This window comes from Carcharhinus amblyrhynchos, chromosome 6 (genome assembly GCF_965287045.1).
Source record: "Carcharhinus amblyrhynchos chromosome 6, sCarAmb.v2.hapA, whole genome shotgun sequence".
Taxonomy (NCBI): Eukaryota; Metazoa; Chordata; class Chondrichthyes; order Carcharhiniformes; family Carcharhinidae; genus Carcharhinus; species Carcharhinus amblyrhynchos.
Genome location: NC_137329.1, coordinates 117,856,481 through 117,879,631, shown reverse-complemented (window position 1 = coordinate 117,879,631; position 23,151 = coordinate 117,856,481). Strand labels below are relative to the sequence as shown.

Below are 23,151 nucleotides of genomic sequence, written 5' to 3'. Positions count from 1 at the left end.
GTTGAATTCCAAAGTTGCCGGAGGATTGAAACTGTTTCTTCACAGCTGTGAATCGTGACCACGTTTTCATGAACGCTGGAAGGGTAAAGTTGAGGCGCAGGCTGATGAAGACTTGGAGCTTGCCACTATAAGTGCCGCCTGATTAACAGTATGATCTCCTTTGTGTCTCCTGGCTGCTGCCGTCTGCAGGACATGCAAATCGAACGAGAGAGAAGCAATTACAATATCTCGGGTGGCTGCACCTCCTTGATCGTGGTGTTTCTAATGGGCAAGTTCTATGTAGCAAATGCTGGGGACAGCAGGTAGGACCAGCTTTGCAAGCTTTTGTCTCTCTCTCTCTCTCTCCTTCAACAGTAAATGTGACATGGCAGTATTGCGGCAAAGATATGTTGCCCACTCGTTATCAAGCAGTGTGGTCTCTCATTGAGTCTCAAACAGACAAAAAGTGTGGGTTCAATTTTAACCTGACTGCCCATCGGGAAGCTGACAGGATTTGATGCCAACATCGGGCATCAATAGACAGAATGTCAAACTGAGTATAAAAACCAACATTCAACAATGGCTTTCCTGTTGGATGAGTTGGGTTAAAATCACCCTCTTAAAATTTGATCAGTTGGCATTCTTTGTATTTTTCCCTCCATGCAGTTAGCCAAGGAAAGAAAAAGGAACAGCATCAGTGAAATTTCTAAATAGTGGAGATTGTATCTTAGCCAAGCTTAAGACAAGACAAAGAGAAAGTTGAAAATATTTCATAGTTAGTGATGCTTTTTAATTATCCACGTTCAAGTTGGCTGATGCATTGCAGCTGTAAATGCCCCCAGTGGAGAATTATAATTGCCCTCTTGAGGTGTATATCACTTTTCCTGAAACTTTTATTTACCAGGCTGAATTTGGCACAGTGGTTAGCACTGCTGCCTCACAGCCCCAGGGAGACGGGTTCGATTCCTGGCTTGGGTTACTGTCTGTGCAGAGTCTGCACGTTCTCCCTACGTCTGCTTGGGTTTCCTCCGGGTGCTCCGGTTTCCTCCCACAGTCGGAAAGACGTGCTGGTTAGGTGCATTGGCCGTACTAAATTCTCTCTGTGTACCCAAACAGGCGCCAGAGTGTGGCGACTAGGTGATTTTCACAGTAACTTCATTGTGGTATTAATGTAAGCCCACTTGTAACTAATAAATAAATTTTTTATACAGGTTTGCAGATTTGTAATTTGGATGATTTGACAGCCCATTTAACATGTTTTTTATTAGCGTCACAAGCATGCTTACATTAATACTGCAATGAAGTTACTGTGAAAATCCCTCTGTCTCCCGATTTTTATTTTCTTTTGTTTCCATTTGACTCGCTAATGCCCAGTTTACACTTACCCAGAAAGTCAACATTACCCCCGCTGAGAGCAGAAGCTTAATAAGTCTAATTAATCTGTTGCTGAGATGGATTCCATGAGTTGAGATGTCAACTTATGACTTTATTATATGTTCCAGTCATGAATTGTGACTCTGTAGACAAGAGGGGATTGTGAAAAGCTCTCGTTTGCACACCTTAATGAGGACTTTATATTTGTGTGCGCTGAGTGCCTCGATGTATATTACAGCACTGCACACCCCACCTCCCCCATCTCCATATTTTAATGCTAAATTAATATTACACATAGATGAATTATTTGCTTAAGGAATGATTTATACTGGAGAGTTTTTGGAGGCCGTATTCCAGAGACAGAAGATTATGAAAAGGCAATTCAGTGACTCTCCAGGGAGGCCTTGCGATTTGAACCCCTGGAATGCAGTTTAGAAGTTAAATCATTCAAAAACTGACTAGTATTGCTAATTGTGTGGTCATGTTTAACTGCCTCATTTACAATTCTATTTAGCAGCCTGTTAAAGTGACTATTCCTGAGAATACCGAAGCTCTTTGAAGTGTCTTGTCCTACCAGAATGGGTGAAATATATATCCTGAATTTGAATGTGATGCATTAAAATGTTCAAGATGCTTGCAAAGACTAAAGAAGTGTTGGGTAGCCAATTGCGAGAACATGTTGTTTTATCTGCGAACAAGGGAACATAGGAATTAGGAGCAAACATAGGCCATTTGGCTCTTGAGTTCAGTCATGATTTTATCGAATGGTGGAGCAGGATTGATGGGCTGAGTGGCCTACTGCATCCCCTAATTTGTATGTTTGTATCTTGGTCAAAACTGCTCCGCAATTAAGTAAGATCATGGCTGGTCTGGTTGAGATCTCAGGCGGGATTTTCCAGCTACGCTTACTCCCCAAAGCTGAAAAATCCTGCCTGAGGTCAAGGGACCTTTGCATGGCCCGCTACAATTCCCATGGCAGGCGGAATGGGAAAATCCTGCCCCACAACTCCACTTCCCCTACTAACCCCATTCCCTTAGAATTCACTTAGAAACCTTAAGTACACGAGGAGGCCATTTGGCCCATTGAATCTGCATCCTAACCCCATAATCCCATACTCCTCTAATCCCTCTAACCCTGGACATAAAGGGGAAATTAGCATGGCCAATGCACCTATCCCGCACATCCTTGAACTATGGGAGGAAACCGGAGCACCCAGAGGAAACCTATGCAGACACGGAGAATGTGCAAACTCCATACAGACAGTGACCCACACCGGGAATTGAACCCGGGTCCCTGGAGCTGTGAGACAGCAGTGCTAACCGCTGTGCCACCGTGCCGCCCCTCGAATCCTTTTTTTATGTCGAGCATCGACTTAACTCTGCCTTGAAAGTGTTTTGAGATCCAGCCCCCACTGCTTTCTCAGGAAGAGAATTCCACACCCCAGTGACGCCTTGAGAGAAAATAGTTCTTTCCTTTTTAAAAGGAAGACCCACTTATTTTTAAACTGTTTCCCCTAGTTCTAGACTTGCCCACAAGAGGAAACATCCTCCCAGTGTCCACCCTGTGAAGTCCCCTCAGGATTGTACATGTTTCAATGAGATCTTCACTTATTCTTCTAAACTCCCAAGTACGCCCAACCTGTTCAACTAGATAGTTAATTGGCATTCACCTGAGATCTTTTAACTTCTTTATTAACAAATTGCCGCAGGGATGTGGGAGAACGCTTGACTTGTATCACTGAACATTTGTCACGGAATATTTATTACATGAGTGGAATTATGTAGAATTGGGAGTGAGTAATGGTAAGTGGGAGTAAATAATAATGGAAGCTTCTTTTGGCAATAGATCCTTACTAAAATCAAAACTGCCATGTCTGAAACACTGACACTATAACTGAAGCCAGGGATTGCATAATAAGATTTAAATAAGCGTTTCTTGCTAACAGAGAGGAGAACCTGTCAAGTTGCTTGTATGTTTAGTTCCTTGTGTATCGGCAAAAATGTTCTGTTTTGCACTTATTGAAGCTCCCAATTAAGTTTTAATCATTGATTGGTTAACTTTTGCAGTTTGTGTTCTCTGGAGCTATTGATGTAGTCAGGTGCATTGAAGATTAGGGAATTAGCCAGAAAGAAGCAAGCACCCCCAAGAGTAGTCCATACAGTTTTCAGTCTCTCTGATGTAATGGACGACAAAATTGGGTGGCCTGGCTTCCCGATTATACACTGTTTTCCACTCAATTTTCCTGTATTCACTAGTCCAAGCACAGGGACCAGAAGAATCTGCTCCCTAGTCAGCTGCTATAATGGTGCCATGCAGTCCCACACTTCCGATGCTTTCACTTTCATTGTACAAGTTTATAGAACTTATGAACTTATGGGAAGGCACGATGGCACAGCAGTTAGCACTGCTGCCCCACAGTGGCAGGGACCCGGGTTCAATTCCCTGCTTGAGTCAGTGTCTGTGAGGAATCTGCATGGGTCTGCGTGGGTTTCCTCTGGGCACCCCAGTTTCTTTGCACAGTCTGAAAGATATACTGGTTAGGTGGATTGGCCATGCTAAATTCTCCCTCTGCGCCAAAGTATGCCGGCTAGGGGATTTTCACAGTAACTTTATTACAGTATTAATGCAGGCCTACTTGTGACTAATAAATAAAAAGAATGTAAATATAAATTCATCAAATTCTTACAGTGCAGAAGCAGGCCATTTGGACCATCAAGTCTTCACCGACTATCCGACAGAGCACTTTACAGGCCCACCCAGCCCCCCCCGCATCTCTATAACCCTGCACATTTACCGCACTAATCCCCCAACCTACACACCTTAGGAAACTAAGGGACAATTTAGCTAATCCAACCAAACTGCACATCCTTGGATTGTGCGAGGAAACCAGATCACCCAGAGAAAACCCACACAGACACGGGGAGAACGTGCAGACTCTGCACAGATAGTGACCCAAGCCGAGAATCGAACCCGGGTCCCTGGCACTGTGAGGCAGCAATGCTAGGCATTGTGTCACCGTGTAGCATGACATGATAGGTAGCCTGAACTAGGTTTTCTTTGTCACATTGTGAGAGTTTAAGGAAGCTGCATTTTTGCATTTGCGTTTTCTCCCGTGCATCACTGGATCCTCCAGATTCTCCTACTTGATATAAATATTCCATTTCAGGGCCATTATTGTTCAAAATGGCGAAGTCATTCCAATGTCTTCAGAGTTCACACCAGAGACTGAACGGCAGAGACTTCAGTACTTGGTAAGTGAATATCAGCGTAATACAGTGGGTTCGCACAACACATTATCACGTGAAAAGTTGACTAACAAGTTAATTGCATTTTTCTGGCTTTATAAAATGGTGCACTGGAATGCAAATTTGTATTTTGCAATTTTTTGAGTTACTTTCAGAAAGCTGGCAGTGAGTTTCTTTTCATTCGGGTTTCAAGTCAACTTCTTTTATGAATAGCAACCAGGCTGTCACTTTGGTATTGCAGTGGGGAAGTATTTGCTGGAATTTTACCACCCTGCCCACCATAGGAGTCGGAGCGGGCGAGGGGTGGACAACGGGAAGGTCCATTGATGTCGGGTGGGATTTTCCAGTCGCAGGTTGAGCGAGGCCACCCATTGTGTTGATGGAGGTGCTGTCATTTGGATGAGATGTCAAGCTAAGGTCCTTCCTTGTTGAATGTCCCAGCACTATTTAAAGAAAACAAGGAGTTGTTCAGTATGCTGGCTGGCCTTGTTCTTCCATTCAGTACCACCATCAGAAACGGATTTAATTTGACCCAAGTGGACAACCTTTTCACCATTTGTAATGACCATTCTGAAATGTTGGTAACATTTCTCTGTACTGAAGCACCTTAAGACTGCAACATGATGTATGGAGAGAATCTGAATGTTATTGGGCTTTGTGTGGTGGCCATTTTGAAATATTTGCAATGTTCTTTCAGATATTTTACGAGTTAAGTACATATTTGCAAAACAAAATGTGTGTGTCACTGACTGGGACAGCGTTTGTTACCCATCCGTAATTCCCTTGAACAGAGCGGCTTGCTAGACCATTTCAGAGGGCAGTTAAGGACATTGCTGTGGGTCTGGAGTCACATGTAGGCCAGGGAAGGACAGCTAATTTCTTTCCTGAAGGGACATTAGTGAACCAGATGGATTTTTACAACAATTGATGATAATTTCATGGTCATGGTTAGACTTTTAATTCCAGATTTTCTTTTTAATTGAATTCACATTTCACCATCTGCTGTGGTGGGATTCAAACCTGGGTCACCAGAGTATTACCCAAGGTCTCTTGATTAATAGCCCAGTGACAATACTGCTCCACCATCACCTCCCCTTGATCAGTCATTTCATTTCGGCTCTGTGAGACAATGCTGTTTGCAAATCGGGTTTCTCTATTTGCCTAGATGGCAATGAACACACTCCCAAGAATGATCTTCGAACATCGGACGTAAGGTACTGCCCTATATAACAATGCAACCATGTCATGTCAAGCATGGTTCAATTGCCACTGATTCAGTTTCAGATAAGATGTTAAACCCAGAGCCCTGTCTGCTCTCTCAGGTAGACATAAGAGATACCGTGGCATTATTTTGAAAAAGAACATGGGAGTTTTCCCCAATATCCTGATCAATATGTATCCCTCAATCAACATCACAAAAACAGCAGATTGTCTGGTCAGGGGGGCATGGTGGCACAGTGGTTAACATACTGCCTCACAGCGCCAGGGACCCGGGTTCAATTCCAACCTTGAGTCACTGTCTGTGTGGAGTTTGCACGTTCTCCCCGTGTATGCATGGGTTTCCTTTGGGTGCTCAGGTTTCCTCCCGCAATCCAAAGATGTGCAGGTTAGGTGCATTGGCCATGCTAAATTTCCCCATAGTATCCCAAGATATATAGGTTAGGGGGATTACTGGTATACGTACGTGGGGTTACAGGGATAGGGCTTGGTTAAGACGCTCTGTCAGAGTCAGTGCAAATTCGATAGACCAACTGACCTCCTTCTGCACTGTAGTGATTCTATGATTCTGTAACCCAGGTTCGGTGTGTGTGCTTGATCCTGGACCAGTAGACGGGTGCCGCAACAGCTCAGTGACTAGCACTGTTTGCTGTGCAGATACATGGATTTGGGCCTGTGTCTGTGGGAGTTTGCGCATTCTCCCTGTGGTTGCGTGGGTTTCCTCCGGGCGCTCCGGTTTCCTCCCACACCCCAAAGATGTGCTCTTAGGCTGATTGGTATACCAAATTGACACTATTCTCCCCTGGATCTGGCTAAGTTAGGGGTTCCACTCGCATACACGCAGGGCAGGGTAGGTGTAGGAGGATGCGGTGGCGCGGGCTCGTTGGGCCAAGGGGCCTGTTTCCCGTGCTGGGTTGTTCTTTGTTCTTTGATTCCCAGCTTGGGTCACTGTCTGTGTGGAATTTGCATGTATCTCCAGGTGTCTGCGTGGGTTTTCTCCGGGTGCTCCAGTTTCCTCCTGCAATTCAAAGATGTGCAGGTTAGGTGGATTAGCCATGTTAAATTGCCCCTTTACTGTCCAAAGATGTGCAGGTTAGGGAGATTGGGAAATAGTTTATTTGAACACTCTGCAATTGAATTTCAATTTCTGTAAATGTAATGGGACTAGCAGGAAGCAAAACTCTGATCGGACTAAATTGCACTGTGGGTCAACTGAACACTCCCAACAATGAGCCGCGTGCAAAGTTATAGCTCTCAATCAATATCTGTACTTCATTCCAGCACAACAACTCATCTGGAAGGATAGAAGTGCTGTACTTATCCTCGTGTCTCAAGATAAAAAATATATTTGGGCCCAGTTTCTTTGGCTGTTTGTTCAACCAAAGCCGCAATCTGTTCACTGAACAGCTAACCGGAGAAAAAATCGTCACGTTAGCACACGTGTAGGCCCCTCCACTATCACTGAAATGCACAGTATCATCCTGGTTGTTATTTTGAACTGGTTTATTCTGGGTATAATGAAAGAAGGGCAGACTGAAAGCTAGGTGGCAGCATACTCACTCGCTACCCGTTGTCGGACTTTACAACCCAACAGAATGTTGCTGCTGCCTTGACACAGTCACGGAATTCAGTGCTGGATTTCTCCATCCGCTGTCAGACAAGGAACATTTATGGCATGATTTGATCTTGATGCCATTCCTGTGGGTTTTTGTGGTGTAATGGCTTTGGTTCTATAATAACAAACTTGGCAATTTTTTAAAAAACTCATTATCTTTATATCTTTGGCCTCTCACCTCCTCATCTCTAATCCCCTCCAGCAGTGCAATCCCGTGAGATCTCTGCTCATCTCTGGCGCCACCTGATTTTAGTTTTCTTCATTCATTTATGGGATGTGGGCACCGTTGGCTAGGCCAGCATCTATTTCCCATTCCTAGTTGCCCTTGTGGTGGCAAGCTGCTTTCTTGAACCGTTGCAGTCCCTGCTGTTGGTCCACCCACAATACTGCTGCAGTCAGTGAGGTCCCATCTCTGGGAATCCCCTTCGTAAACTATTCTGCCTCTCTATCACTCCTCCTTTTGAAAATATCCTTAAAGCTCATCCTTTTGACCAAACTTTTGGTCATCTGTCCTATTAATCTCTTTTATGTGACTAGGTGTCAAATTTTGTTTTGTAAAACTTCTGGAAGGTTTTACTATGGTGAGGGTTATATGATAGTGGCATGTAAGAGGCAACTAATACATGAATAGGTTGGGAGTGGAAGGATACGAACTTCATAAGTACTCACGATTTTAGTTGAGGCAGAAATTATGCACAGTCTTGGAGGACCGTAGAGTCTGTTCCTGTGCTGTACTTTTCTTTGTCCTTTGAAGGAGCTGTAGAAATGTAAGTTGCTGTTGAAGCTTTGATTCTTTAAGAGGGCCACTGTGGCAAATTGTGAAACTGGCTAATGAAGGGCTGATGGCATATAATCACCATCACTTTCCCAAGGGCAACTAGGAATGGGCAATAAATGCTGGGCGGCCAGTGAAGCCCATGTCCCATGAATGAATATCGGTCGCATAGCACATGGTTCACTCAGTGCCTTCTGAAATCAGCTGGAGAATAGTTTCTCCAAAGTATCAACAATAACTGCAACAAAACCCAGTCAACTCTCACTAGAGTCTGGTTGCCTCTGGGTGGTGGCATGGTGGTATTATCGTTGGACTAGTAATCCAGACACTCAGGATAATGCTTTGGGTTCGAATCCCACCATGCCAGATGGTGAAATTTGAATCAATGCAGAATCTGGAATTAAAAACCCAATGATGATCATGAAACCATCACCAATTGTTGTAAAAACCCATCTGGTTTGCTAGGGAAGAAATCTGCCGTCTGTATCTGGTCTGGCCTACGTGTGACTCCAGATCCACTGCAATGTGGTTGACTCTTAAATGCTCTTTAAAATGGCCCAACAAACCTCTCACTTCAAGGACAATTAGGGTTGGGCAATAAATGCTGGCCCAGCCAGTTATGCCCACATCCCATGAATGAATTTTTAAAAAGCTGGATCTGCAGTGGCCTGATAATCATATACAGAGAATTATATCCAACATCCAGTTCTGTCGTGAACATCCCTATCCACCAATATCCTGACCCACCAGAGTATGTGGAAGAATAATCTAAAGTATATTTGTTGTCTTGGATTGCATTTGGAACCCACAAAGCCTCAGCTAAGATATGCTTTGGACACGTGTTACTGTTATTTCATTGTCCCTCGGTCAATATCCTGGAATTCCCTACCTAATGTCAGTGTGGAAGCAGCATCGCTATATGGGCTGCTGTAGTTCAGGAAGAAATCTAGTTACTGTCCTTTGAGCAATTAAAGATGAACAGTAATTGATACCTTAATGGAATCACCCAGTTGTGAATTTTACTAAAGCTGAAGTAAGGTAACACTTTTTGGATCGGTAATATTTTTAGTACTTGACAATAACCAAATAGGAGTAAAGTGCAAATACATGTTAATTTTTGTTGGGGAAATCTTTGGTACATTAAGTATTTATGGTGGATTTGGGAGATTTATGCATTTTACAAGGTACAGTTGCCCTGGTTTATTAGCTAAATGCCTCAAAGTGGATAGAGATTGATTTGTGATTATTATCTGCACCATTCTTTTACATCTACACGTACACTCAATCAGGATGAGAAATGACTCATGAAACACTTTATTAATCCTTAACCCATCTCCCTGAGCAAAACACTACCTCTCTGAATGTGGTTTCTTGTAAGGCATTGGGCTAGGTAAATTGCCATCTGCTGTATGTCAGCTGATTTTAGTATTTAATCCTTTCCTGCGTTTAGGTGACTTGCTTTAGGTTTCTCCTTCATCAGACAGAATCGAGCAATGATGAGGCTGTGACATCTTCCCGTAGGTGTAACCACGTAAATCTCTGTTTATCATGGAAATTATAACAAGCACCCAGCGCAGAGTGGAAGAAATGTGTTGGGCAGTGTAAATAAGAGAACTGAAGACTCTTCAGTCTGGAAGGCATGCTAGTTAGGTGCATTGGCCACGCTAAATTCTCCCTCAGTGTACTCGAAAAGATGGCCAGAGTGTGGGAACCAGGGAATTTTCACAGTAACTTCATTGCAGTGTGAATATAAGGCTACTTGTGATATAAGAACATAAGAAATAGGAGCAGGAGTAGGCCATCTAGCCCCTCGAGCCTGCCCCGCCATTCAATAAGATCATGGCTGATCTGTCGTGGCTCAGTTCCACATTCCCGCCCTCTCCCCATAACCCTTAATCCCCTTGCCTATCAAAAACCTATCAACCCGTGTCTTAAAAATATTGAGCGAGGCAGCCTCCACCACTTCAACAGTAGAATTCCAGAGATTCACCACCCTTTGAGTGAAGAAGATCCCCCTCAACTCCGTTCTAAACCACCCCCCCCCTTTATCTTGAGGCTGTGCCCTCTAGTCCTACTGTCCTTTCTGAGCGGGAAGAGTCTTTCCACCTCTATCCTATCCATCCCATTCAACATCTTATACGTCTCAATGAGATCTCCCCTCATTCTTCTAAACTCTAACGAGTACAAGCCTAGTTTATTCAGCCTCTCCTCATAGTTCAACCCCTTCAACTCCGGAATCAGCCTAGCAAACCTCCTCTGCACTCCCTTCAAGGCCAAAATATCCTTGCATAAGTGCAGCGACCAAAACTGCACACAGTACTCCAGCTGCGGCCTCACCAGTGCCCTATACAGCTGCAGCAAGACCTCCCTACTTTTATATTCAATCCCCCTCGCTATGAAGGCCAGCATCCCATTCGCCTTCCTGACCACCCGCTGCACCTGCAGGCTGGGTTTTTGCGACTCATGCACAAGGACCCCGAGGTCCCTCTGCACCGTCGCATGCTGCAGTTTTTCGCCACGTAAGTAATAGTCCTTCCTACCATTATTCCTACCAAAGTGGACAACCTCACATTTGCCAATATTAAATTCCATTTGCCAGTTCCTGGCCCATTCGCCCAGCCTATCTAGATCCTTCTGCAGACTCTCCACACCCTCCGCACAATTTGCCGTTCCACCAATCTTGGTGTCATCAGCAAATTTCGACACCATACACTCGGTTCCCTCCTCCGGATCATCTATATAAATGGTAAAAAGCTGAGGCCCCAGCACCGACCCCTGGCGCACTCCACTAGTCACCAACCGCCAATCCGAATAGCACCCATTGACCCCCACTCTCTGCCTCCTATTTGACAGCCAATCCTCTATCCACGCTAACACCCTACCCCCAACTGAATGCCCCCTGACCTTCTGTAATAACCTCTTGTGAGGCACCTTGTCAAATGCCTTCTGAAAATCAAGAGACACCACATCCACTGGCTCTCCTCTATCCACCGCCCTAGACACATCCTCATAGAACTCCAATAAATAAACTCTAATAAATAAATAATGACACTAATAAATAAACTCTAAATCATGCTTTGAGAACAATTGTTATTGAGCCCATGTTGGTAAACTGGCGCAATTGGGTAGCAGTAATATTTTGCAACCTGGCCTGATTTTACTCTCCAGTGGAGTCACGAGAGAGGAATGTTGGGCATCTTGTAAAAACAGCCTTCCGCTTGATCTCGTGGGCATCCTGTCTGGCGAGTTGGATCAAAACAATCCACATTATGTCCGACCTGCCCTGCCTGTGACACACAGTAATTTGGACGGTACAGTGGTTAGCATTGCTCTATCACAGTGCCTGGAACCCGAGTTTGATTTCCAGCTTGGGTCACTGTCTGTGTGAAGTCTGCACGTTCTCCCTGTGTCTGCGTGGGTTCCCTCCGGTTTCCTCCCACAATCTGAAAGACATGCTGGTCAGGTGCATTGGCCGTGCTAAATTCTCCCTGTAAAAGAAAATTTATTATTAGTCACAAGTAAAGTTTACATTAATTAACACTGCAATGAAGTTACTGTGAAATTCTCCACATCCAGTGCCTGTTCGGATCAGTGCACCCAACCAGCACGTCTTTCAGACTGGGAGGGAACCGGAGGAAACCCACGCAGACACGGGGAGAACCGGAGGAAACCCACGCAGACAGTGGCCCAAGCCGGGAATCGAACCCAGGCCCCTGGCGCTGTGAGGCAGCAAGCTAATCACTGTCCCAAATCTAAACAGGTGCCGGAGTGTGGCGACTAGGGGATTGTCACAGTAACTTCATTGCAGTGTTGATGTAAGCCTACTTGTAACGCTAATAAATAAACTTAAAACCTATCTTAAAACTATACCCTAAAAGCTGGGAAGATCTCAGGAGCAAGAGTGGGCGCAGACTAGATGGCGTTGCAATGTAAAAGCACATTTCCTCTCCCACAGCCAGTTTTCTTTTCTCCCTGCAGGCTTGTTTGCAGCCACATTTGTTGGGAAACGAATTCACCCATTTGGAATTTTCCAGGAGAGTGCAGCGAAAAGAACTTGGGAAGAAAATGCTCTTTCGTGATTTTAATATGACTGGCTGGTAAGAACGTGACTCAAAAGGGAATTGAATGGGTTTTGTGAAGCCTTGCTAGCTTGGATTTTTGCTGATGTATTAACTGATACAGATTTACTATGAATGAAGACAATTTAATTTGAGCAAAGGCAATTCCTTAACATTCAACTGCAGGATTATTCCTTGATAAATCTCTCACTGGGGTTCAGAAACATAACAGAAATCAAATAGTTTGATGTACGGAGGCAGATATAATGCAGCAATTGAATTGAGAATTCAAATTTTGAGAACTTGAAGTGAAAAGAGGCCATGGAACCCACCAACTGCTTCATCCCAGTGTCCATGTATGATTAGTGGTTAGTGGCACACTGGCTAGCACTGCTGCCTCACAGTGCCAGGGACCTGGTTCAATTCCAGCCTCTGGTCACTGTGTGAAGTTTGCATGTTCTCTCCCCGTGTCTGTGCGGGTTTCCTACGGGTGCTCTGGTTTCCTCCCACACTCCAAAGGTGTGCGGGTTAGGTTGATTGGCCATGCTATATTGACTGCAGTGTCAGGGGTATTAGCAGGGTAACTGTGAGAGGTTATGGGAATAGGGCCTGGATGGGATTGTGGCTGGTGCAGATTCGATGGGCTGAGTGGTCTCCTTATGCATTGTAGGGATTCTGATTGTTCCTCCAGGGACAAACTCTACCCTTATCATCTAGCTATTGCCCACTGTAAGCAACACCACAGGACAAATGTTCTCCTGTGCTATTCATGTGTGTGACTTAGCAGTCCATTTATTTGAATGGACACACAATCGTGAGGAGCGCACGCTTGAATTCCTGGTATATGTGCGGTCAGCAGGAGATGCTTTGCGCTGGGAGTACAAAGTCGCCCCTTTTCTCCCTCGCTCTGCTGAAAGTGTCACAAAACACAAGACAGTGATAGCCATTACTTGAGCCGCATAATTAAATGTCATCGCTCCCGGTTAAATGTGATTCTGTTTATCTTTTGACAATATAAAAAGGGCTGGCTTCCTCAGAGTAAAGAGTTACCAGAGCTGCCCACATTTGATGAGGTGCTTCAGTGCGAATGATGCTATTGTGACCTTAGTACAACCATCTACACTACCAGCAGCTTTAAATCTGTGTTTCCACTTAAAATATCCACTTATACTTATTCTGTAAATCCCACACAGTCTATTACACCCACGGACACAGATGCTGGGAGGAAGAGTTGAAATAAATGGGACTTCACTGGCAAATATAACCTGAGTTGTGGATCAGGAGGTCACATCCAAGTTGCTAATGGATTTCAGTTCCAATGCAACCCCCACTTCCCTCCACCCCCCCCCCCATATATAAAAACATATACACACACACACACACACACACACACACACACACACACATGCAAATTGTACCACACAATGTGGCTGTTTTTGAAGCAAATCAGCTTGGTATGGCTCCTGCTCTGCCCAAGACCACAAGAAACTACAACAGGTCATGAATGTAACCCAATCCATCATGTAAACCAGCCTCCCATCTGTCGACTCTGTCTATACTTCCTGTGTCTCAGAAAAGCAGCCAGCATAATCAAGGACCCCACGCACCCTGGACATTCTCTCTTCCACCTTCTTCCGTCGGAAAAAGATACAAAAGTCTGAGGACACATACTAACCGACGCAAGAACAGCTTCTTCCCTGCTGCCATCAGAGTTGATCTTTCTCTACACCCTAGCTACGACCGTAACATTACATTCTGCATTCTCTCCTTTCCTTTTCTCTGAACAGTATGCTTTGTCTGCATAGCACACAAGAAACAATACTTTTCACTGTATACAATAATAAATCAAATTAAACCGAAATCAAAGTCATGGCACAAAACTCCAGGTCGCACAACTTGACATCGTTTTAAGGTGGAAAATTATTTTCCACAAGTAGTTTAGACAGGAGGGTACGAGCTTTGTTTGTTATTGGAATCGGTGAATACATACATGATACTACACCAGACCAGGAACATTTCACGTTCAATCATTGATTAGCACTGAGTTAGCTAATCTCAGCTAGAACAGGATCAGGGTGCTACCAGCTGCCCCAGTTGAGGATTGTTAGATCAATCATCATCTCACTGAATGGTGGAGCAGATTTGATAGGCCAAAAGGCCTTCTTCAACCCTGACACCTTAAAGTCTTGTGGAGTGCTGTTCAGTGATGTACTTAGAATGGAATATCGGAGACATGGGCTGGGAGAACAAGTTGCTCCTGACTGTGACTGGCCCATCATTAAAGTGGGCGGCATGATGGCTCAGTGGTTAGCACTGCTGCTTCACAGCGCCAGGGACCCGGGTTCAATTCCCGGCTTGGGTCACTGTCGGTATGGAGTTCACACATTCTCCCCGTGTCTGCGTGGTTTCCTCCGGTGCTCCGGTTTCCTCTCTCAGTCTGAAAGATGTGCTGGTTAGGTGCATTGACCTGAATAGACGCCGGACTGTGGATTGGCTATGCTAAATTCTCCTTCAGTGTAGCTGAGCAGGTGCCAGAGTGTGTGACCAGGGGAATTTCACAGTAACTTCATTGCAGTGTTAATGTAAGCCTTACTAGTGACTAATAAATAAACTGTTAAGCAGCGTGCCAACAATCACTGTCCGGACTCTCGCGCAAAACTTGCCATGAGGTACCAGAGGACAACTGGCCCCTGTCCGGCCACATCCCGACAAGAAATGTGTAAGGTTCAGGTCTTTCAGCGACGGAGAAGCATGCATCCCCGTGATGTTTGCGGAACTTGCCATCTCCCAGCAGATCTGCTCACATTTCCATGCCCCAGACATCTAATTTCCCAAGCCTGGGTGTATAATTTTAATTTAACTGTGAGTGGCAGCTCCATCAGTGGATATGATTAGAGGTGTTGCATTACAATGCAGGAAGAGGTATAATTATTTCATTCTCCAAATAACAAAAGCAGTGCTGCACATGGTTCGAATCATCGCAGCCTATTGCACAACTCAATAACTTTCACAGCTGTGATTTTAGTATTGCTTCGTGTGTGCTAAGCCATGTTTATAGGTAGATTATTTTTTTTTGAAAAAAAGCTTTTCTAACAGCTCGTGCAAAGCGATGAGGCACGCGCCAGGCATACAAACGAGAGCCCAATGCACCTAATGAGAAGTCTTTACACGCTGGAAGAGGCGAACGGCAGCGCAAGCTGGAGCCAAGCCTGGATTGTTAGCGCCGATGATAGATTATACTCTGCCGCATGCAAATGCTGGATGTCTCGGTGTATATTGCACGGACCATGAGGAGCGGCAGGGGACCTGACCCAAAGCTGTGCAGTATGTCTGACAGTGATGAATGACTGCTGCTGAGTCTACAGTCGTGTGTGTGTGCGTGTGGAACGGGGGGGGGGGGGGGAAACAAACAGAACAATCCTCCTGATAATAAAACATTCCCTGATCTTCATTTATCTGTGCACCGGAACATTTGGCTGCTGCATCTTTTCATTTCCTTGTCTGCCAGAGCAAAAACCAAACGGGTTTGCAGTCAGATCTTTTCACCGATGAATGCTCAGAGTGACTGCGTGGACAGTGAGATCTAATTTTTGTTTTGGTTTATTATCGTCACGTGTATGGGGATACAGTGAAAGGTATTATTTCCTGCGAGCTGTACAGACAAAGCAAACGGTTCATAGAGCACATAGGGGAGAAGGAGGGTACAGAATACAGTTTTGTTTTGGTGGTGGTTGGGATGGCGGGGAGGGAAAGACTATCTGATCGTGTCCTTTATCATTTGTGCACAGGTACTCCCAGGGCTTTCTGGAAGCAGACAATTTGCTTTAAAAGCTGCTGTCTCCTTTCGATCTCAGACAAAATCTGATCCTCTGCTTCTAACCGCCGCTTGCAGAAATAATTGCTCTGTGTCTCCTATCCATTGAAGACGGGACGCTTGAGAAAATTAGGTTGACACATTCTGTGCCGTGCGCCGCCCCTCGTCCCCGGGGGACTTGACATGGCCATAAATCAGGTCCCTGTCATCTTGTGCTGGGGGAGATTGAAGGGGTGGGAGGTGGGGAGAGTTTGTCCGTAAATGTACTGTGTTGATGGAAGCTCTTTTCTCTTTATTACAACAGGGCATACAAAGTCATAGAGGAAGATGACCTAAAATTTCCCCTAGTCTATGGGGAGGGCAAGAAGGTAGGTTGTTCCGCTGCATATAACGAGGAGTGTTTTGCATTTCTGTCAGCCTAAACGGTGCTAAGATTAAGATCGGAGGTGTTTCTCGCACTGTGGCAGTCAAGTGTACACAACCAACGCCACCGCCCCCCCTACACTGGCCCTGAAAATGCACTGCGCTTTTCTGCTGAAATGACTTGTCAAGCCATGGAAGGTAATTATTTCCAAGAGTCACACAGCAATGATGTATGCGAGGCACATCATGGACCTGGACTTGCTTTCAATCACAGTCTTGTGCTCAATGAATTTACCCTGCCACATTTTTCAAACTAATACATTGTTTAGCGTTCATTCCTTCTCGCCTAGAACATTCACGGCTGATCGGCTAATTTCCATTTCTCTCCTTGGGTTTTTTTTAACAATTTCTCGCCCTTTTGTTTGCTGATTTCTTTCCCCCCCCCCCCCTTGCTTTCTTCTCGGCCTTTCTTCTGCCTGCATTTTTTCCCCTCTCTGTTCATTTTTTTCTTTTCCAGCGGGTTCCAGTGGCAAAAGGCTTTTTAACCAGAGGACAAGTTTGACAGAAGGACCCAAGGTGACTCAGAACTGAGGATGGGCGGGTAGTTACAGTGCTTTGAGCGGAGAGCAAGGGAGTGGGACTCATGGATAGGTCCACCACAGGGCCAATGCAGGCACCATGGACCCAGTCTGGGAAATTCCTCTCCAATTCTTCCCCATATGATCAAAACTAGCTTGGTGATCCTTCTTGGTAGCTGTGCTGCTACTTGGTTCCATGGCGTGCAGTTTCTTTGGTTAACTATTTTCCTACTTTTCCTGTCTACGTGTCCCCATTTTTATTTACCCCTGTTATGGAAATGTAATTATTAAAAATTTTCAGTCTCTGCTCATGAACAGTTCAAGCTCTGTCGAGGTGGTGGCATTGCGGTATTGTCACTGTACTGTGCACTGGAGAAGTGGGTCTAAATCACACCTTGAGAGAGTTGATTTCAAAAAGCAATTATAATTTCCAGTGCCAGACATGTTAGGCAGAAGAGTCTCTTCCTGTGCTGTATGACTCTGTGGGCTGGATTTTCTGGACATGCTCGCCCCCAAACCAGAAAATCCAGCCCAAAATCAACGGACCTTTACATGGTCCCAGCCTGGCCCAGCCGCTGTGATTCCTGTGGTGGGCAAGGAGGGAAAACTTCTCCCCCATGAATCTACCACAAATAACCACTCTTGCACCTCTGACCATAACATTATATAAACATCTAGTGATGATGATGAAATAAAAACTGAGGCTGGATTCTCTGAACTCGCCCGTGGCTGGGATTCTCCAGTCCTGCTGCAGTGAATGAAGGTTTGGCTGAGCATCAAATTCTCCATTCCCGCTGGCAGCAGGGTGTGCAAGACCGGAGAATTCCAAACAGAAAATGCTGGATAAGATTTGCATGATAATAATGGCTGGCTTGTGAAAATGTTTTTAAAAATTGTCGACTTTAGTTAGCTTAAAGAAAACATTATTTTCTAATAGAAAAGCAAAATATTGCGAATGCTGGAAATACTAAAAAAAAAGTTGGCGTTTTCTTTTGGTAACTGTTTTCTTGCTGGTGACTGCTTTTCCTGCCCCCATCCATTCCTTTCTCTTTACTCTTCATGAAGCCTAGCCAAACATTCATGCAGATGGCACACCAGCACAGTGGTTAGCACTGCTGCCTCTCAGTGCCAGGGACCCAGGTTCAATTCCCGGCTTGTGTTGCTGTATGTATGGAGTTTGCATGTTCTCCCTGTGTCTGCGTGGGTTTCTTCCGAGAGCTCTGGTTTCCTCCCACAGTTTGAAAGACATGCTGCCTAGGTGCATTGACCTGAACAGGCTCTGGACAGTGGCAACTGGAGGAATTTCACAGTAACTCCATTGCAGTGTTAATGTAAGCCTGACTTCTGACCAATAAATAAGCTTTAACTTTAACTTTAGATAAATTGAGTGAAATGGTCCCAGTGTTTGGTAAGTTGCGATGTCTTCACAATTCCATTAACACAGCACATTGGAATAATAGGACCTATAGCTTCGATGAAAAGGAAGAAAGTCTCAAGTCACTACGCAGGAGGCCTTATTTTGTGAAATTTATACTTGTATGTACTTGAGCTCTAGAGATCACGAATAAAACATTCTCAAAAAAATCTGTCCCATCACAGAAAATACACTTACTGTGATCTGATCCATATATCTCAGTGCTGTAAAAAATGAATGAGGGATTGTTGCTCCAAATGATTCTTGAAAGTCACCTCGTGACACCACTTTCAATTGTTGGTTAAGTATTGGAACTCATTAATATTCAAAGGTCCACTGATTGAAAATTTGCAAGATATGAAATGTTCAGTGTGTCTAGTTCAGGATGAGTGCATTTTGCTGTGGGATTCTGGAAGGTCAGTGGTGGTGTACACAAAGCGTGTCTCGACCACTCCAGAGACGTGAGCACAAAATCCAGGCTGACAATCCAATGCATTACCAAGGAGATGCTGCGCTGTTAGAAGGTTCACTAGACTAATTCCAGGAAAGGGTGTGTTGTCTTAGGAGGAAAGGTTGGAGAGATTTCCTGTCCCACCTGCCATGGGAATCGTAGCGGCCAGGGTGCGGACCATGCAATGGTCTGTTGACCTCGGGCGGGATTTTCCGGTTTTGGGGCAAACGTGGCCAGAGAACCCCACCCCGCGTTTGTATCCACTAGAATTTAGAAGAGTAAGAGGCGACTTAATCGAAACTTTTAAAAGCCTGAAGGGTAGTGACAGGGTGGATGTGGAGAGATGTTTCCTCTCTATGAAGAATCTAGAACAAGGGGTCAATGTTTAAAAATAAGTGGTCACTCATTTAAGACAGAAATGCGGAGAAGTATTTTCTCTCTGAGGCTCATGAGTCTCTGGAACTCTTTCTTAAAGGAAGTAGGAGCAGAGTCTTTGGGGAGATCTCATTGAGACGTATAAGATGATGAATGGGATGGATAGGATAGAGGTGGAGAAACTCTTCCCGCTCAGACAGGACAGTAGGACTAGGGGGCACAGCCTCAAGATAAAGGGGGGGTGGTTTAGAACGGAGTTGAGGAGGAACTTCTTCACTCAAAGGGTAGTGAATCTCTGGAATTCTCTGCCCGCTGAGGTGGTGGAGGCTGCCTCGCTAAATATTTTTAAGACGCGGGTTGATGGGTTTTTGATAAGCGAGGGGATTAAGGGTTATGGGGAGAGGGCGGGAATGTGGAACTGAGCCACAACAGATCAGCCATGATCTTATTGAATGGCGGGGCAGGCTCGAAGGGCTAGATGGCCTACTCCTGCTCTTATTTCTTATGTTCTTATGTTCTTAAGGCAAAGCTAGATAGATTCTTGGTTTAATAAGGGGCTGAAAGGTTATCGGGTGTGGGCAGGGATGTGAGGTTGAAGTTACAATCATCAGCGTTGATCTTATTGAATGGTGGAGGGGATGAGTAGCCTCGATTTTAAAGTTTATTAGCATCTCAAGTAGGCTTACATTAACACTACAATGAAGTTACTGTGAAAATCCTCTAGTCGCCACACTCCAGTGTCTGTTCGGTTACACTGAGGGAGAATTTAGCATAGCCAGTGCACCTAACAGCATGTCTTTTGGACAAAAGCAAAGTACTGCAGATGCTGGAATCTGAAACCAAAAACAAAATGCTGGAAAATCTCAGCAGGTCTGGCAGCATCTGTAAGGAGAGAAAAGAGATGATGTTTCAAGTCCAGATGACCCTTTGTCAAAGCTAAAAGGCATAGAAAGTGGAAGATATTTATACTGTAGGATGAGGGAATGAAAGATGGGTGTCTTTTGGGCTGTTTTAGTTACCGCACGTCTTTTGGACTGTGGCAGGAAACCCACGCAGACATGGGAGAATGTACAGACTCCGCATAGACAGTGACCCAAACCTGGAATTGAACTGGGTCCTGGGGGTGTACAGTGGCACTGCTAACCAGTGTGTTGCCCATATAGTCATATATTAGAGATGCTGACTTTCTAATGAATCATTAAACCAAGGCCCCCCCCCTACAGATAAAAGTAGAAGATCTATGGTATTGTTTTGACAAAGAGCAGGGGAGCTCTCCATAGTATCCTGACCAATATTTATCACTCAACCCACAGTCCAAAAACAGATTATCTGGTCTTTATCACGTTGTAGTTAATTTGGCTGCCATGTTTCCTGTATTCTAACAATGGCCACACTTCCAAAATACTCAATTGGCTGTGAAGTGTTTCAGGACATTCCAATGCTGTGAAAGGCGTCCTAACAATGTAAGTCTTTCTTTTACTTTGCCTGCATCTAGCTATTTCACCATGGCTGAAAAATCAAAATTTTTATAATGTCGTTCAAATCATCTAGTTTTTTCTGAGGTTCTGAGTAAATTATATGCTGGTTTTCAAATGACTCACCTGCATTTTACACTGAGATTCCCTACTGAGTCACCCTCTTTACATAAGGAGCCATCAGATTACGTAATTGACTTTGATTGCATGAAAGTATGTTTTGGAAAATATAAATACTGCACCTGTAATTATAAGCATGTAGATACTGCCCCCTTTACACTTGAAAACAAAGAAAATTACAGCGCAGGAAGAGGTCCTCAAAGCCTCCCCCAACCATGCTACCGGACTGAACGATAACCCTTTACCCTTCCGGGTCCATATCGCTCTATTCGCTCCCTAGTCATATATTTGTCAAGACACTTCTTAAAAGTCACTATCGTACCTGCTTCCACAACCTCCCCCGGCAGCAAGTTCCAGGCACCCACCACTCTCTGTGTAAAAATCCGCCTCGCACGTCACCTTTAAACCTTGCCCCTCACACCTTAAACCAATGCTCCCTAGTAATTGATTCTTCCACCCTGGGAAAAAGCTTCTGACTATCCACTCTGTCCATGCCCCTAATAATCTTATAGATTTCTGTCAGGTTGGCCCCTCAACCTCCATCATTCCAGTGAGAACAAACCAAGTTTCTCCAACCTCTCCTTGTATTGTACGCGCATTTATAGGAGGGTAGATTTTACAGAGCAAGGCTGCCAGCAGTGAATGTCATTGGTCAAGAGTGCACTGAAAGATCTTGAAAGTCAGTTGTTAAAATTTTGAGTCTCAGTGATGTGAAAATGAAGGGCCACCTCAAGATGCACTACCCTCCATGGCTAAACCTCCAATCCAAGTTCCTGTTGAGTGAGGAGATCAACTTTCCCAGAAATGTGTCATCCATAGTGGTACAATTGTTTAGCCACAAATAAAATTTAAACTTCATTTATTATTGTCACAAGTAGGCTTAAATTAACACTGTAATTAAGTTACTGTGAAAATCCCCTACTTGCCACATTCTGGTGCCTGTTCTGTGTACATAGAATCCCTACGGTGCAGGAGGCCATTCAGCCCATCAGATCTGCACCAACCACAATCCCACTAAGGCCCTATTCCCATAATCCTTCAATTTACTCTGCTAGCCCCCCTGGTTAATTTAGCACGGCCAATGCACCTAACCCACGTATTTTTGGACTGCGGGAGGAAACCGCAGCACCTGGAGGAAACCCACGCAGACATGGAGAGAATGTGCAAACTCCACACAGACAGTCACCCAAGGCCCGAATTGAACCCGAGTCCCTGGCACTGTGAGGCAGCACTGCTAACCACTGTGCCACCGTGCCGTTGTACAAATGTGCACCTTTGTTCTTGAAAGCTGCAAGTTCTGTCCGAAACGTTGCTGATTCTTGTTCCATCATGAAAGGGAACCTCGTTAGGGCACTGTTTCCTCAACCTATAATGATTTTCCGTTGAGTGGAGTAGCTGTCTCTTGCCAGTTACCCCCTCTTGGTTCCACTGTAATCGTCTTGGCAAATAACTTGGATTGAACTCAATATTTTTAATATTCGTTCACGGGATGCAGGCAGTGCTGGCAGGAGCAGCATTTTATTGCCTGTCCCTAATTGCCCTTGAGAAAGTGGTGAGGAGCTGCTTACTGAACTGCTGCAGTATGAATGGTAACGGTGCCACAGTACTTTTGTCAGGTAAAATGTTCTATGATTTTGTCCCAGTGATGATGAAGAAACGGCAACATATTTCCAAGTCAGAATGGTGTGTGACTAGTACATGGTAGCGCTCCCGTGTGACTGCTGAATCTGGATGGACTGTAGCTAGAATTCTGTCCTTCCACAACTCTTCTATCACACTATCTCTTCCCTAACCCTCTTTTAACATTTGTGTAATCAATGAACAGCTGAGTTAATTCTGACTTGAGGTGGAGTATTTACCATTTGAAAACCCATTTACAGGGAAACGGTGGTAACACTCAAAGTGTACTTCAACTCATTTCAATGGTATTTCATTTTTCAGCTGGCACGGACACAGTGGGCTAAGTGACCTCTTTCTGTCTTGTAAACTTCCTATGATTCAATACCCAAGTTCCACCCCCCCACCACAGCTACTCTTCCCAAGCAGCCAACTATCCTCCTGACTTGCCTTGTCCCACCCTCTCCCCAGTTAAACCACCCCCAGTATCCCCCAACCAACAGCCCCAACTAACTCGAGCCCTGACTACCCCTTCAACCACTCAACCGACTAGCTAAGGTACTCACCCCCCCCCCCCCCCCCACCCCTAGACAATTCCCCTCCTTCCCGTCCCGGTCACTTACATTATACACTCAGTCATCTCCCTGGCTTCTCAAAGTGGCTGGCACCTTGAGACTTA

General features: G+C 44.9%; 1 protein-coding gene across 1 annotated transcript in view; it reads left to right on the top strand.

Annotated features, from left to right (window-relative positions):
* ppm1h (protein phosphatase, Mg2+/Mn2+ dependent, 1H) overlaps positions 1-23,151 on the top strand; it is a 147,782-nt gene that overhangs the window by 105,995 nt on the left and 18,636 nt on the right. The window contains exons 4-7 of the mRNA XM_080191287.1: positions 190-302; positions 4,521-4,605; positions 12,186-12,304; positions 16,384-16,447. Of these exons, the coding sequence (XP_080047413.1) occupies positions 190-302; positions 4,521-4,605; positions 12,186-12,304; positions 16,384-16,447 (381 nt within the window). The remainder of the gene's footprint in view (positions 1-189; positions 303-4,520; positions 4,606-12,185; positions 12,305-16,383; positions 16,448-23,151) is intronic.